Source organism: Siphateles boraxobius, unplaced genomic scaffold, assembly GCF_051911475.1.
Source record: "Siphateles boraxobius isolate OS27281-9 unplaced genomic scaffold, OSU_SipBor_1 5, whole genome shotgun sequence".
Taxonomy (NCBI): Eukaryota; Metazoa; Chordata; class Actinopteri; order Cypriniformes; family Leuciscidae; genus Siphateles; species Siphateles boraxobius.
The window spans coordinates 28,017,462-28,030,970 of NW_027509141.1; the positions used below are offsets into that span (position 1 = coordinate 28,017,462).

General features: G+C 37.0%; 2 protein-coding genes across 5 annotated transcripts; both read right to left on the reverse strand.

Moving 5' to 3' along the window:
• Positions 1-371: 371 nt before the first annotated feature.
• cflara (CASP8 and FADD-like apoptosis regulator a) lies at positions 372-6,219 on the reverse strand. 2 transcript variants are annotated; one of them, XM_077203704.1, is made up of 10 exons: positions 6,135-6,219; positions 4,473-5,109; positions 4,151-4,256; positions 3,841-3,976; positions 3,372-3,418; positions 3,190-3,253; positions 3,051-3,103; positions 2,845-2,923; positions 1,975-2,491; positions 372-1,765 (listed from the first exon to the last, which is right to left on the reverse strand). In XM_077203704.1, exons 2-10 carry the CDS (start codon positions 4,829-4,831, stop codon positions 1,639-1,641), a joined length of 1,488 nt encoding a protein of 495 aa, XP_077059819.1. In that variant the 5' UTR covers positions 4,832-5,109; positions 6,135-6,219; the 3' UTR covers positions 372-1,638. The 2 variants fall into 2 exon arrangements, with proteins under 2 accessions (XP_077059819.1, XP_077059818.1); XM_077203703.1 differs by having other exon boundaries at positions 5,975-6,204.
• A 2,593-nt stretch (positions 6,220-8,812) lies between these two features.
• tmem169a (transmembrane protein 169a) lies at positions 8,813-13,189 on the reverse strand. 3 transcript variants are annotated; one of them, XM_077203751.1, is made up of 3 exons: positions 13,030-13,189; positions 12,525-12,770; positions 8,813-11,495 (listed from the first exon to the last, which is right to left on the reverse strand). In XM_077203751.1, exons 2-3 carry the CDS (start codon positions 12,766-12,768, stop codon positions 10,861-10,863), a joined length of 879 nt encoding a protein of 292 aa, XP_077059866.1. In that variant the 5' UTR covers positions 12,769-12,770; positions 13,030-13,189; the 3' UTR covers positions 8,813-10,860. The 3 variants fall into 3 exon arrangements, with proteins under 3 accessions (XP_077059866.1, XP_077059864.1, XP_077059865.1); XM_077203749.1 differs by having other exon boundaries at positions 10,728-11,495; positions 12,525-12,857; positions 13,030-13,157; XM_077203750.1 differs by having other exon boundaries at positions 10,728-11,495; positions 12,525-12,785; positions 13,030-13,134.
• Between the last annotated feature and the right edge of the window lie 320 nt (positions 13,190-13,509).

Genomic DNA, 13,509 nt, shown 5'->3' on the forward strand with positions numbered 1-13,509 from the left:
TATGGTTGTGCAAGATGTGAAAACTCAAGATCTTTTTAAACTTTTGAACAAAGTCTCATTTGTAAATGTAGTTTCTAAAACACTGAAAGCAAAGTAAAATACAAAACCTACTTTCTTAAATTTACTTTAAGCGACCCCTGGTGGAGGGGAGAAGAGGCCTGCTAAAATTTCATTTTTCATTTGTCTAGCTTTAGTTTTTTTAAATAATATTTTGCAGCATGCTTTGTTCAAATTTATATCATATCTTGAAGTGAAACAGATGTTTATTATATTATGCTATCCAATTATATTTGTATATGGTGACAAATGACTCGTTAAGCTCGCGTGATGAAATTATTGAAGAAAGAAAAGACAAGAAATCAAACCTCAAATTCCATGTAATCAAATCTGGTCTTTTATTTGTAGGATCTCATAGTCAGTGTATTCATACATTAAGCTAATTTCATTTTTAATCATAATTCTCTATAATTTTTTCCCTGCCAAGCGTAACGTACGATATTTTAACGCTAGTCACTTTTTTTCACATTCCGTTCATTCATCATTTGCAAAAACAAATCATCCAGTTCCTTCACTGAAATTCTACAAGACCAGTTAGTAGGCTACTTATATCTCTGAAGTGATAAGAAAGGGGGTTATGAATTAGGCTACATAAATATGACAAGAGATTAAATGACAAATAGATATACGTTTAAATAATTTGATTTTGATATTAAGTGTTTCATTTGATATTTTATAAATTTACAGATAATACACTAAGAATTTCCTTCATTTTATGCACAAATGTTAATGGATAAAATATAAAAGCAACTACTCTGAGCCTAGAGCAACTTAATGTAGTTTAGCTATGCAGTACTGTACTTGAGTTAACCATCATTCTACAATCTGTCACGAAAGTCTCAAAACACCAGCCTTCTGATACCTAGAATATAAAAATTAGGAGACCATAAGGATATAGCCTAATCTGCGTGTGTATTATTATACAAACCTGTATACACAACTGAGAAGGACACAAAAGGAGGACATTAAGAGGATGCAATTTAAAATACCTTAAATTTCTCCTAAAGGTCATACATATTAAAGATGTATTCATGAATAGTATTCATGACTATTACTACAACGTATGATATAATCACATGTACATTCATTGTCATGCCTGGTTTAGTTCCTAAAAGTTCTAGATTTTCTCCCTCGTCACCTAAACATCTCCGAGTTGCTTTGCTTGCCATAGCCACCTTTGCTTTTCTCCTTTGGAGTTTATAGACATGATTTTCTTTAAAGCTGCTCTGACACAATAAGTAATTTGGGAAGTGCTATAGAAATAAAAATTTAGCTTGACTAATGACTGAAGGTATTCTTAGGTTGAATAATGAGACACTAGCACTGTAGCAGTGTAGCAGAACACTGTAATAGCTGCAACAGGGATAAAGGTTCACAAATAAATACAAATATTAATAAATTAATAAAAACATACAATAATGAAAACAATCTATTATCGTAGCAGTATGCAGTTAAGTGTACTTATATGGACAGTTTTGTGCACTAACAAATCTATTTTAAAACAAGTAGAGTGTCTGTGCAAGAAAGGGACAGAAAGAAAAAAGAAAAGAGCAGTTTGTGTTGTGTCGCACACGTTACGTGTTAGAAGTAAAGAGTTTCCCGTAGTGTATGAGAGAGCTGAAGTTGATACTTCTTCTCAGGATTCTGCTGATTGTGACTAAACACGTTTCTGTTCACCTCCGTCATGATGTCCAATAAAGGTCTCTTTCTGCAAATTTAAGGGAAAAAAACAGAATAAGGGGACTTGAATTATAGAATTGTTCTTCTGGGTGAAACTACAAAAGCAAAACTGAAAATGATTTAGCATGTACAGTTGGGGGGGGGTTACGGTTACTGCAGTGTTAAATGTCTGGTCACAAGCAATAATGGACTGAACAGTGGCTCTTTAAGAAAGCAGGTAAAAGGTTCATAAAGTACCTCTCATGCCTCCTCAATAAGGCAGTGTGTAATGCATGCAAGTAAACCGACTGGTGGCCAGAATCTTCCAGCAGTTTTGCCTCTGCTGTGCACACGCTCCAAAGGACATCCGCTGACACTGGGACAGTCCTCTTGTCCGCACACTGTCTCCCAGAATACTGGCATTTTGGTCCATCAGTCTCAAGGTATTCATCATCCATTGAGGGTGTTGGAGGGGCTTCAGTGGTCCTGTAGATCTGGGTGAAGAACAGTTTGGGTTTCCCACCCAGTGAGGGACATTGGTTTGGGCTGAAAAGCTGCCTGAGATCCTCCAGCCTGATGCCCAGGCCGTTCGAGTCTGTAGCCAACAGATGAGTGTCCGTTCCCCTGCTAATGAGGCAGCAGACGAAGCGGTTGACCTTCTGAGGCCACTGGTTGCGAGTCAGGTCTTCCAAGACCTTCTGGGTTTCTTTCAGACCCAGGAGAGAATGGTAAATGACCCTGAAACCCAGATGCTCAAATGTCTGATTCAACATCTCTGAAAGGACACAAACAGCAAAGATGTTTAGATGCACATGTTTTGCGCAAGAACGCATTATAACAATCTACAAAGATCTACCTAATTTGTAATTAAAAGGGAAAACAAAAGCCCAATGAAAATGGAAATTTCTTTAGAACATTGTGGGTGGAAAATGGGATTAAAAAAAAAAAATCAGCCTTCCTCTGTGGGCAAACATTATGATGTCATTTTGTGTTTTTTCTGCTAACAAGTTTCCCTAACAAACCAATGGGTCAATAACAGATAATGTTTTCAGAAGTAGTAAATGGCACTATAACGATTATAACATTCAAAAATGGCAAAGGGTCAAAACCTGTATCACACACACTTACGTCCATCAAAGCCAACACAGTCAATAATCACACAAAGGCCTCTCTGCTCAGGATTTATTTGATACTCCTTCACAAAAGCCTAGCAAACATATAGACAGTGGGAGGAACAGCTTATAACCCATCAATAAATAAAATGACAAATCAGATAAATTGCTAGGCTTTGTCACGATGACCATTTATTAATTAGTGAGAAGCCGATTTATTACCTGTTGTTGTTGTGTCCCTGTTTCTGGCACCGAAAGCTTCAAATTTTTGAACTCTAGAAAAGACCAAAGGCAAGTCTGTTATGTTATCTATTGGATCTTAATTAAAACTAAAAATGAAGACCGAAAAATAAAATCTCACCTTTAGAACAGCATTGTGATCGTCTCACTGGTTTAACGGAAGACTGACACTTCCCAGGTGTGAACTGAAATTAAAAAATAGAGTGATACAGTAAGTAAAAACAGTATGTAAAATTATCATAATTTAACATACTGTATCTATTGGGAAGATATAAGATTTTTTTTTTAATAAAATTGTCTTACCTTAAAGGAATTCTGAACTTTAGGGACTGCACATGGTACATTCTGACCTGAATAAATTATGACCTGAAGTTAATTAATGACCTGAAGCTAATGTATTATTCAATTTTATAATGTACTTGCCGCTCAAGTTTGGTAACCAGAGCCATGGAAAAAAAAACATCTACTAAATTTCAACCATGATATTAGTTTTTTTAAATAAACTTTGGCTTTGAAAATGAACTTTGAGGCAGTGAGAGACTTTTGCGGGTAAAATGAAGCAATATAGCATGGTTATAATGTACAAAATGTTCTAGGTTCTTAAGGACAACATGGTGTTTTTTTTAAATGCATGTTTCAATAGCAAATTAAGATTGCATAAACAAATCAAAAGCTGTAACCAGATGTTGCCTAACCCTTGCAGTGCATTTTTCTCTGCTGACAAGCAGTTGACCAAACAACCAAAAGAAAAGTGAATTCACTAATGACTGACCTCTATTCTGGTAGGCCTGAATCCTTTTGACAAGGTCAATTCTTTTAATGTTCTTCAAACACTGTTCAAGCAGTTCTAGCTTATCACAAGATACTTCATCTAACTTCTCCAACTCCACCACCACATCTAGAAAGCTCTATTAGAAATCAAATGCAATGACACAAACATGAGATAAACATGCACATAACATAAATCCCAGAAAAGTGGTAGTTTTTGTATCATGCCATATGCATATTTATGTTCAGTTTAGTATAATTATTATTTAGTACAAACATTCTGAAGGTTAAACGTGTAATTTCTCCAGTCTTACGGTAGCTCTAGCCATTCTTTCTTTGGGTAGGATACAGTTCAGGAGAAAGATAAGAGATTGTAACTCCTCCTTGTCCAGGTTTGCGCTGACATCTGCCATTAAAACTCTGTGGAAATAAAATCAACATTCAGGTGGGTGACAATAACATACCCATATCATGGGTAGGCCTATTTCTGCTTGGGTTTTCCCCCAAGAGACTGCTCTAATAACCCCAAAAACATAAATGTCAGCCTGTAAAATAAAACTTTCCATTAGCATACATATTATTTTTACCACATGGGTTGTTTTTCTCAGACATGAAAGAATTAATAGGATAAATTACCTGTAATCTGAGAGGGCCCTTCCCTCCTGCAGAATTCTTTCTACCTGTTGTCTGTTGGTGCCGAAAACTTTCTTTAAGACATCAAAGCGCTTCATTCGGAACATGAGCTCCATCAGCAGGGCATCACCAGCCTGAGATTGACCCGCTTGGTTCTGTCTCTGTTTGGCAAAGGCCAGCAAAGCTCCTCTCAAATCTTCCACACAGCTGTTGGTGAACAAATCCGTACAAAGGTACAGGAGGATCCTACACTCCTCGTTGTTAAGATCTGCGGTCACATTGTTAACCATGATAGAAAATCCATCCGCCATTTCACTGTATGAGCCTGTATAGATGCTGTAGTAGGTTATAGTTTGGGTCATTTTAAAAGCTGGGAGAAGGCGATTTTAAACATCTATTTGTCAAGTCCGGGAAAACAGCAGAGAAAAGGAAAAAGATATTTGTATTTTTTTTTTAAAGAAATTATTGAATGAAAATTGCATTTATCTTGACAGAGAGGAAAAAAATCCACCGCAGCCTCATTCATCACATTCTTGTAGAAATCAACGGCCACTTTGGATTTACAGTTGATTGTGTCAAAGCACTTAAAGTTTTGAAGGCCAAAAGCTTTGGTGGTGATGCCTGCAGAGAGGCTTAGCTCCTGGACACAATGAAAGAAAAAAGAAGAGATGAAAATTTTGTTAGCTCAAAATGAAATCATGCCTTCGATAGAATAGAAAGTACCTGGATATCCTCAAAAAGCAATTGCATTTAAAAATCTACATAGATTAACAGTGGTAGCTAGCTATATTGCATGTTGGTTTGCATTGACCACTTGGGTTTTTTCCCGCATTTTGGACAAAAGCGAAACCTGCATTTTTAAGGGGAATTCCCGTGAAGAGTTACTTGGTAACGTTCCCAAACTTCCCACAGCGACTCACATTACCTGACTCGTTCACTAAACTCACTCACCCACGCACACATTTCTGGCGTGTTTTAAAGAGTTATCATAAGGCGGTTCTTTGGATCTGTTCGTTTCACAAAAACAGTTTCTAAACAGATCTTACGTCATCACTAAAAAGGTTCAACCGAATTCGATCCGAATAAAAATAATGGGTTAATATAGGCTATATGAACAATGATGTATTGAGAAAGAGCGAACGCCTACGTGTCCCTTTACAGTGTTTAGGGAGGAGCTAATGTTTAAATGGCAACATCTATAACCACCTTTAAAATAAGATAGAGCTACATTCGAAAAGCACAAACTACGCCACCATGTAGCGATAAACTAGCGTTATTTACCCATGTTGTTCACTACGTCATGCGTCAAACAAAATACGTAGGCTATTCGGATTCTTAGAACAACCATAATTCGCCTTTAACTGATAGGCTACGTGTGCAACTACGTAGCCTATTTTATGGAACTATAAATAAACAAAGTTAAAATTATGAAGTATTAGGCTATTAAAAAACATCCCATTACAACGAACACAAAGAAAGAAAGACATGTCGTTTGAAGATATTACCATTGACGATGAATGCCTTCATCTCGTCGTCTCATAAAGCTTAACAAAAAAAGAAGCTGAAAGCGAAAGTAGCCGCTTACTGATTACAGAACTACCAACAAGCCACTCCCTGGAACAATAGTTTCGTGTAGTAGATAATTCATTCACACTTTGTTCTTACTCATTCAGATGAGGCTATTTACTCCTGTCTCGCTCGTTACACTTCAATGGTGCTTATTCTGTAACAGACTGGTTGAATTAGATCTGGGATGGTCATAAGGGAGGGGATGCTTGTTGACAGTCAACAATGATAAAAAAAAAAAATATATATATATATATATATATATAGCGATATATATATAGCGATATATATAAAAATATTAAATAGCACTGTCTGAGGCACACCTTTAACAGTGTGTGAGATCTGCAAAAACCTTGACTAAGTCTATAAGGAAAACTATACAACTGAAACAAATGAGATAAAATTCTTTATTATAAAGTGTTGAAAATGAAATAACTGTGGTACACAACCAGTGCATTTTTTAAGGTCATGATATAAAAAAAAACAAAGTTTGTGCTTTGAAACCATGTTTACAGAAAAACAGGCTACTTTGTGCCAGAACACAACATTTTATAATGACATTTTATAATGTCATTCAAGTGTTCTTTGTAGAACAGATTAAGGCAGGCCTAACTGCAAAAAACAGGTCACGGTCTTGTATTATCAGCGGCATGATGAGTGTCTATTGTAACCTACAGCATAGCAGTTGTAAAAGTTCCCAAAGATAAACTAAAAGAGCCTAGAATCTCCTGTCCAACAGATTGAACATATTGATGATTACAATTACACATTTAAAATGGTGGTTTACATCAAACCTGCTTATTTGCGGAATACAGTATAATTTAATACTTGCATATTTTAAAGCAATCAAATTTAAGATTTCAGACATTTTAACAAAATTGTCTTTACATATTGTACATTTATTTTAATATACAGACTTCAAATTATGCAGATCAGATGCATTAGATCTCTGGTAAGATATTTTGTAATTTACAGGGTTCCCACACTTTTTTATGGGATAAGAGTTTTTATATATGTATACTATTTCAGATTTGTGACTCAAAAGAATAATTCACTCACAAATCAGACAAGAGCATTTTCTATTAAACAAAATCTTCATAGCCTTTTATTAATTCTCATGAATTTTCAAACAATTTTAACATTCCCTGATATTTCCAGGTTTTCCATGACAGTGGGAACCCTGCATTTAATTATTTTACAATACGTGCCTCCATAAACAACAGATGAAGTTGTAAATGATGACTGTTTATGAAGAGGATATGAGTACTATAATTTACCCCATCTGAAGTAGGTGTGCCCAATAATCTGTGAATTTTCTGTAAAAGGGTTTTGAAATCGTAATATGATCTTCTGGGACAACATTACCATTATCCTTAATGTGTGTAAACCAGTTTGTGGTTTTAAATGGCTGATATTCTTGGTGAACACTATTAAAGCACCATTGTTATTACACATGTAAAAACACAAAGCACCACACTGTTTCAAACACTAACACAACAGGTATGTGATTTGGGACATACAAACAGAATATATAAAAAATAATAATAAAAATAATAAAAGTATTCAAAGTGTAAAAGCATTTGTCTTCTTAGAGTGTAAAATGTTGTTTAGTGTCTGGTTCAAGTGCAAGTATCGGTCAGATAGCTTGAGAACATCGTATTCGTAAGAGAAGAAACTGAATTATCAGCTTATCAGCTGTGCAATGTGTATAATGCACGACAAACGTAAATATTTGGAATACTTCTCTTTACTCAAGCTAGCAGGTTATACTGTCGTGACGAAAGGCTAGGAGAGGTCCTCATTTCTTCTTAAGGATGTTAAGAATGTTTCAGTGTCAGATTCATTATTGTAACTGCTGTACATAAAAAACTCATTGAAGGAACACCTACCGAAGCCCTGAACCGCAACGTAAAAAAATTCTAGCAAGTCGAAATATTTCGAGATTAAAGTTGCGGTTTAGGACTTCCGTACCATGGCTCTCTATTGACATATGTGGTTTAAAACAAAAACAATGTTCCTCTGCAAGCAACTTAAAGGGGTGGTTCAGGATTTTGGACATCGGACCTAATTTCCAAGTTAATCTGGGTGTTATTTATCAGTGGAGACAGTTTTTAAAAAAAAATTTCATCCAGTCCTTCCAGTTGCATAGTTCGCCAGTGCTAGGCTAGCACGAGTCAACGGTATCTGCTGGCCTGCCATTAAAAACAGTTTTACCCACTCCACAGTACACCAAAAGCAAATAAATTATAACGCCAGACTATCGATGTAAATGTCTGTACTCTGTCTGTACCGGCGAACTGTGCAACTGGAAGGACTGGATGAACATTTTTGAAAACTGTCTCCACTGATAAATAACACCCAGGCTAACTTGGAAATCTGGCCCGATGTCCAAAATCCTGAACCACAAGTAAGTTTATTTTCCATCAGTTGTGCTCCACTCTTCTGCTCAGATGAATCTGATGGTTTGATGTAGGCTATACTGTAGCTAAAGTTACCTTTGATAACCATATCAGAGCAAATCTGACTGATTATGTTCACTGACAGTAAGATTGTCATAACAAGGCGTATATCTGGAAAATATGTAGTCTATGGAAAATATGTACAGTATAAGATTGTAAGAAGCATATCTGCCAAACATTTTCTTTCTTTGTAAACATGCAAGGATATAATCCGAAAGCCTGGAATTTTCACCCAAATCAAACTTGGGAGCTCTGAATATAAATCATTTTCACAGGCTTATAGTGACCGTTTTGGGTACATTTATGCAGTTTTGATAATTTTTTTTTTTATGAACTGTACTATGTAAGCTTAAATGAGAAAACTTCTATAGTGCTCATTTAATGAATTAAAAATAGTTTGATTTATGTTCTGAATCAAATGATTAAAAAAATAGCTTTTGGATATAATGAACTGCATCACAAAAAAATGTTTTTGGTATTCAAATGTACAGCATTAAACGTCAAAATTATTCCCATTATTCCTTTTTTTTAACTTTTGATATGGAAAGATAATGTGGTAACTAAGTAACTTGACCCTGTATTTCATTGATTTTGTGATGTTTGATAAGAGACTAAATCATAGATGATTTCCTAACAACATGTACAAATTAATAAAACTGCAAAATTAAGACTTGCCTTAAAGCTCATCCCAAAATGAAACTTCTGTCATCATTTACTCATCCTCATGTGGTTCCAAAACTGTGACATTCTTTCTCCTGTGGAACATAAAACAAGATTTTTTGAGAAATGTTTCAATATTTTCTGTCCATATGGAAGTCAATAGGAACAAAGTGGTTTGGTTCTTTCAAAATATTAATTCTTCAAAATATCTTTTATATTCCACAGAACAAAAGTTAATTTTGACACAGTTAACCACCAGATCCTTCTGTCAATCCTAAAGATAAAGGGCATCTCGGAAACTGCACTCCAATGGTTCGAGTCTTAACTCTCAGGTAGGTCCTTTAGGGTGTCGTGGAGAGGTGTGGCATCTAAGACCCAACATCTAGCTACTGGGGTGCCTCAGGGCTCAGTGCTTGGACCACTCCTCTTCTCCATCTACATGACATCACTACTATCATTGCTACGCTGATGACACACACCTCTACCTCTCATTCCAGCCTGACGATCCGACGGTAGCTGCTCGTATCTCAGCCTGCCTGACAGACATTTTTGGCTGGATGAAGGACCACCACCTTCAACTAAACCTAGCGAAGACAGAGCTACTTGTGGTCCCGGCCAACCCAACACTTCATCACAACTTCTCCATTCATACTCGTCATCCATAACTCCATCAAGGTCAGCTAGGAACCTTGGGGTTGTAATTGATGATCAGTTGAAATTCACAGACCACATTGCTAGAACAATATTAGGAGGATCAGGCCCTTCCTTACAGAGCATGCTACACAACTCCTTGTCCAAGCAATTGTTTTATCCAGACTGGACTATTGTAATGCTCTCCTGGCTGGTCTTCCAGCTTGCTCTGTCAAACCTCTACAATTGATCTAGAATGCTGCAGCCAGAGTAGTCTTTAATGAGCCAAAGAGAGCACACGTCACTCCTCTCCTCAAAAAATTGCACTGGTTACCAGTTGCCGCTCGCATTAAATTCAAGGCACTGACGTTTGCCTAAAGAACACCCACTGGCACTGCTCCCTCTTACCTAAACTCATTACTTCAGACTTACGTGCCATCAAGAAACTTGCGCTCTGCTAGCGAATGTCGTCTTGTGGTACCATCTCAAAGAGGCACAAAATCTCTTTCTCGGACCTTTACCATGACTGTTCCCTGTTGGTGGAATGATCTTCCTAACTCAGCCAGAGCTTCTGAGTCAGTAGCCACTTTCAAGAAACTGCTGAAGATGTATCTTTTTCGGCAGCACTTGTTTCAGTAGTACTAACACGTTCTCTTCTCTTCTATTCTATTTTTAAAAAAAAGCACTAAAGTTAAACTGAGAGGGGTTATAGCACTTATGTATTGTTGTCCTACTGTTAGTTTAACTGCTTCTATTGTTCTCATTTGTAAGTCGCTTTGGATAAAAGCGTCTGCTAAATGAATAAATGTAAAATGTAAATGTAAAAGAAAGTCATACAGTTTTGAAACAACATGAGGGTGAGAAAATGACAGAATTAATTTTTTTTGGTGATCTATCCCTTTCAATGAAGGCTCAAGATTGAAAACAAGTTAAAAGACTTGTTCTTAAGTTTGCTTTTCCTGAGCAAAATAAGTAAAAAAAAAAAATGTTTTTTTTATTATCGACTGCATGTTACAGATGCTGTTGACAGAGCTTAACTTATATTAAACCCAGACCGTTATTCCATGTTTTTGCATTCACAAAGTAGAAGTGTGTTCAACATCATCCATCCTCTTCCCCTGGAGGGTCCCGGAGAGAGTGTCAGAGTCCAGCAGCTCAACCACATTGTACGGGGCGCAGTCCTCCAACCCCAGCTTCCCACACATCCACCCACAGAAGCCCTTCTCCAGGTCACTCACCGCCAGCCACCATTCCCCAAAAACCCAGGAGAGCTGGGTCACGGCGACGTACACCCCCACACAAAGAGACAACGTCATGATCAGAACCGGATATAACAGAATGAGCAAGGGACACACTGTGATCTTGTGCAGAAAGCTGCGTTCCTCATTGTAAACCAGGAACACGTTGTACCAGGTGAGCGTTCCGTAGTAAAACGACGTGATGAAAGAGAGAAGGAAGATGAACGGGGAGCAGGAAAGGCTCCAGAGAAGAACATGAGGACCCTGGCTGACCCCCAGCGCGCAGGGTTTTTGCTTGGCTTCCGCGAGCCCGTCACATTCTGCATCTAAACGCTCTTTGGAGCGTGCCATGTCTCTCAGCTCTTTGTCAGTGAGGGTCATATAGATGTCCACCATTTGGCCTTTCCGCTTTCCTCGTGTGATGGTGCCAGTCAGGGTCACGAAACGGCTGTCAGGAGGGATATCCTCTTCTTCTGTGAATGAAAGATACATTTTGAGGAGAATATTGCATTAACAACACCTAATTATAAATAAATCTGTCAATTGAGTGGGAAAGAAAGAGGAAATGCATTACAAGAAAAACACTGGGATGTGGGATACAGTCCAGCCTAGAATTAAATTACACTCACTAGTTACTCACTAATTACAGCAATCAAGCATTTATTTCATAACTAATAATATATTACATTTATATTCTGTAAACAAAATGTACTTAAAATGTAAAGACAAAAACTGAAAATATTAACTGCTTATAATTTTTGACCAATGAATAATTATACAGTACTGTTCAAAATTAAGGGATCAGTAAGATTTTTTATTATTATTCAGTCGTTTAATGAGCAGTCGTTAATGCTCATTAAAGCTAAATGCATGCTATTTGGTCAAAAATACAATAAAACAGTATTACAAATAATATTAATAATTTATTCCTGTGATGGCAAAGATGAAATTCCAACATCATTACTCCTGTCACATGATCCTTCAGAAATCATTCTAAAATGCTGATTCGGTGCTCAAGAAATATTTTCTAACATTTCAAATGTCTATGCTGTCATTTTTGGATTGATGGATGGATGGATGGATGACAGACTCAAAACATTTAAATTGTACATTTGTATATACTACCAATGTTTCTACATTTTCCGAGGTGTAAATCAAATACATATATATATATATATATATATATATATATATATATATATATATATATATATATATATATATATTCCTGAAATTGGAAGCCTTTCTGATCCTTCTGGAGAAAAAAAATGTTAACCAGAAGATTGTAGAACAATATGTAGATAATTGACATCAAATGATAATCGAGAATAAAATCATGTCATATTTAAAATGAGGACTCATGGTCTCAATCTGCTCTATTCTGGATAGAAAGCACACGTAACTATCATCTATTTTAACCCATTACAGCAAACAAACAAATGACGAATTTCACTGCACTTTCACAAACATTACAATACAGTTCGCAGATATCATATTTTCACCTTCGTCAAGTGGAGGCCTAAAGGTTCCATCCACATTCGCAGAGGTCCCCTCCCCAGCGTCATCATCCTCCAGGTCAGAGCGGTAGATGATCTCTTTCTTTTTCTTCTTCCTCTTCCTCCGAGTGGTGGTTCCCTCCTCCTCCTCTGCTGATCTCTGAAGCGTGTTCACTGGTGTCTCCTCTGTCCCAATCACTCCCTCCAGCTCCAAACCAGTGATGTCTCCAGATGCCCCTTCACTCATCATGACTATGGACAAAATTCCTATATGATGTCAGTGTGCACAGCTGGACACACCTGCTTTGTGTGTCAATCACCCTTTAAAGATGCTCCCTTCTTGTATGAGAGGAAAAAATCACAACAGCCTGCTGTTATGCTACTTTGTTGTTTCTTCGCATTTCATTACATCGCATTTTAGGACATATTACTGTTTATATCAAATCACACCCCACACTTCCTATCTGTTTCTGATTTACACAATACTGAAGTGATAATACACGGTTCTTACCTTAAATAAATTCTCAAACAAATGCCTGCAGAGGTCGCTTGATTAATATGTTCAGTTTATCATTCGCACGGGTGACTCACCACGTGTAACATTGTGGAGCTTGGTTTATTATTTTTTTCGGACAGTGCCAGACCGAGGACAACGCAACCCCCCTCACACCGATAATGCCATTGTTTAGCCAATCACAGGCGTGCGCTAAGCGCTCAGTGCGCATGCTCGCGTTATGCGGCGCTCTGCCTAGCAACCGGCACTCTGTAAGAGCCTCAATTTTTAAATATGTTCCGAGTAAGATACCAACAAAACCAATTAATCATTCATTCCGCCTGACAATGAAATTCCATTCAATAAATGCATGATTTTATATTGAAACCAAGCAAAAAGTACCACACGACACTATGTTTGGATAGCACTCATTCATAATTCCACTACTTTGGTTTTGAATTATCAGATTTGTGTCTAAATTTTTGCTAACTTGTTTCA

What these genes read in the sequence shown, in the direction of transcription:
- tmem169a (XM_077203751.1), bottom strand. Translation starts at nt 12,768, where the DNA reads ATGATGAGTGAAGGGGCATCTGGAGACATCACTGGTTTGGAGCTGGAG. An exon ending in TAGGCCTCCACTTGACGAAG is followed by an intron (nt 11,496 to 12,524) that starts GTGAAAATATGA and finishes TTTCATTCACAG; the next exon opens with AAGAAGAGGATATCCCTCCT.
- cflara (XM_077203704.1), bottom strand. Translation starts at nt 4,831, where the DNA reads ATGACCCAAACTATAACCTACTACAGCATCTATACAGGCTCATACAGT. An exon ending in AAAGAATGGCTAGAGCTACC is followed by an intron (nt 3,977 to 4,150) that starts GTAAGACTGGAG and finishes GATTTCTAATAG; the next exon opens with AGCTTTCTAGATGTGGTGGT. An exon ending in TTATTGAGGAGGCATGAGAG is followed by an intron (nt 1,766 to 1,974) that starts GTACTTTATGAA and finishes TTAAATTTGCAG; the next exon opens with AAAGAGACCTTTATTGGACA.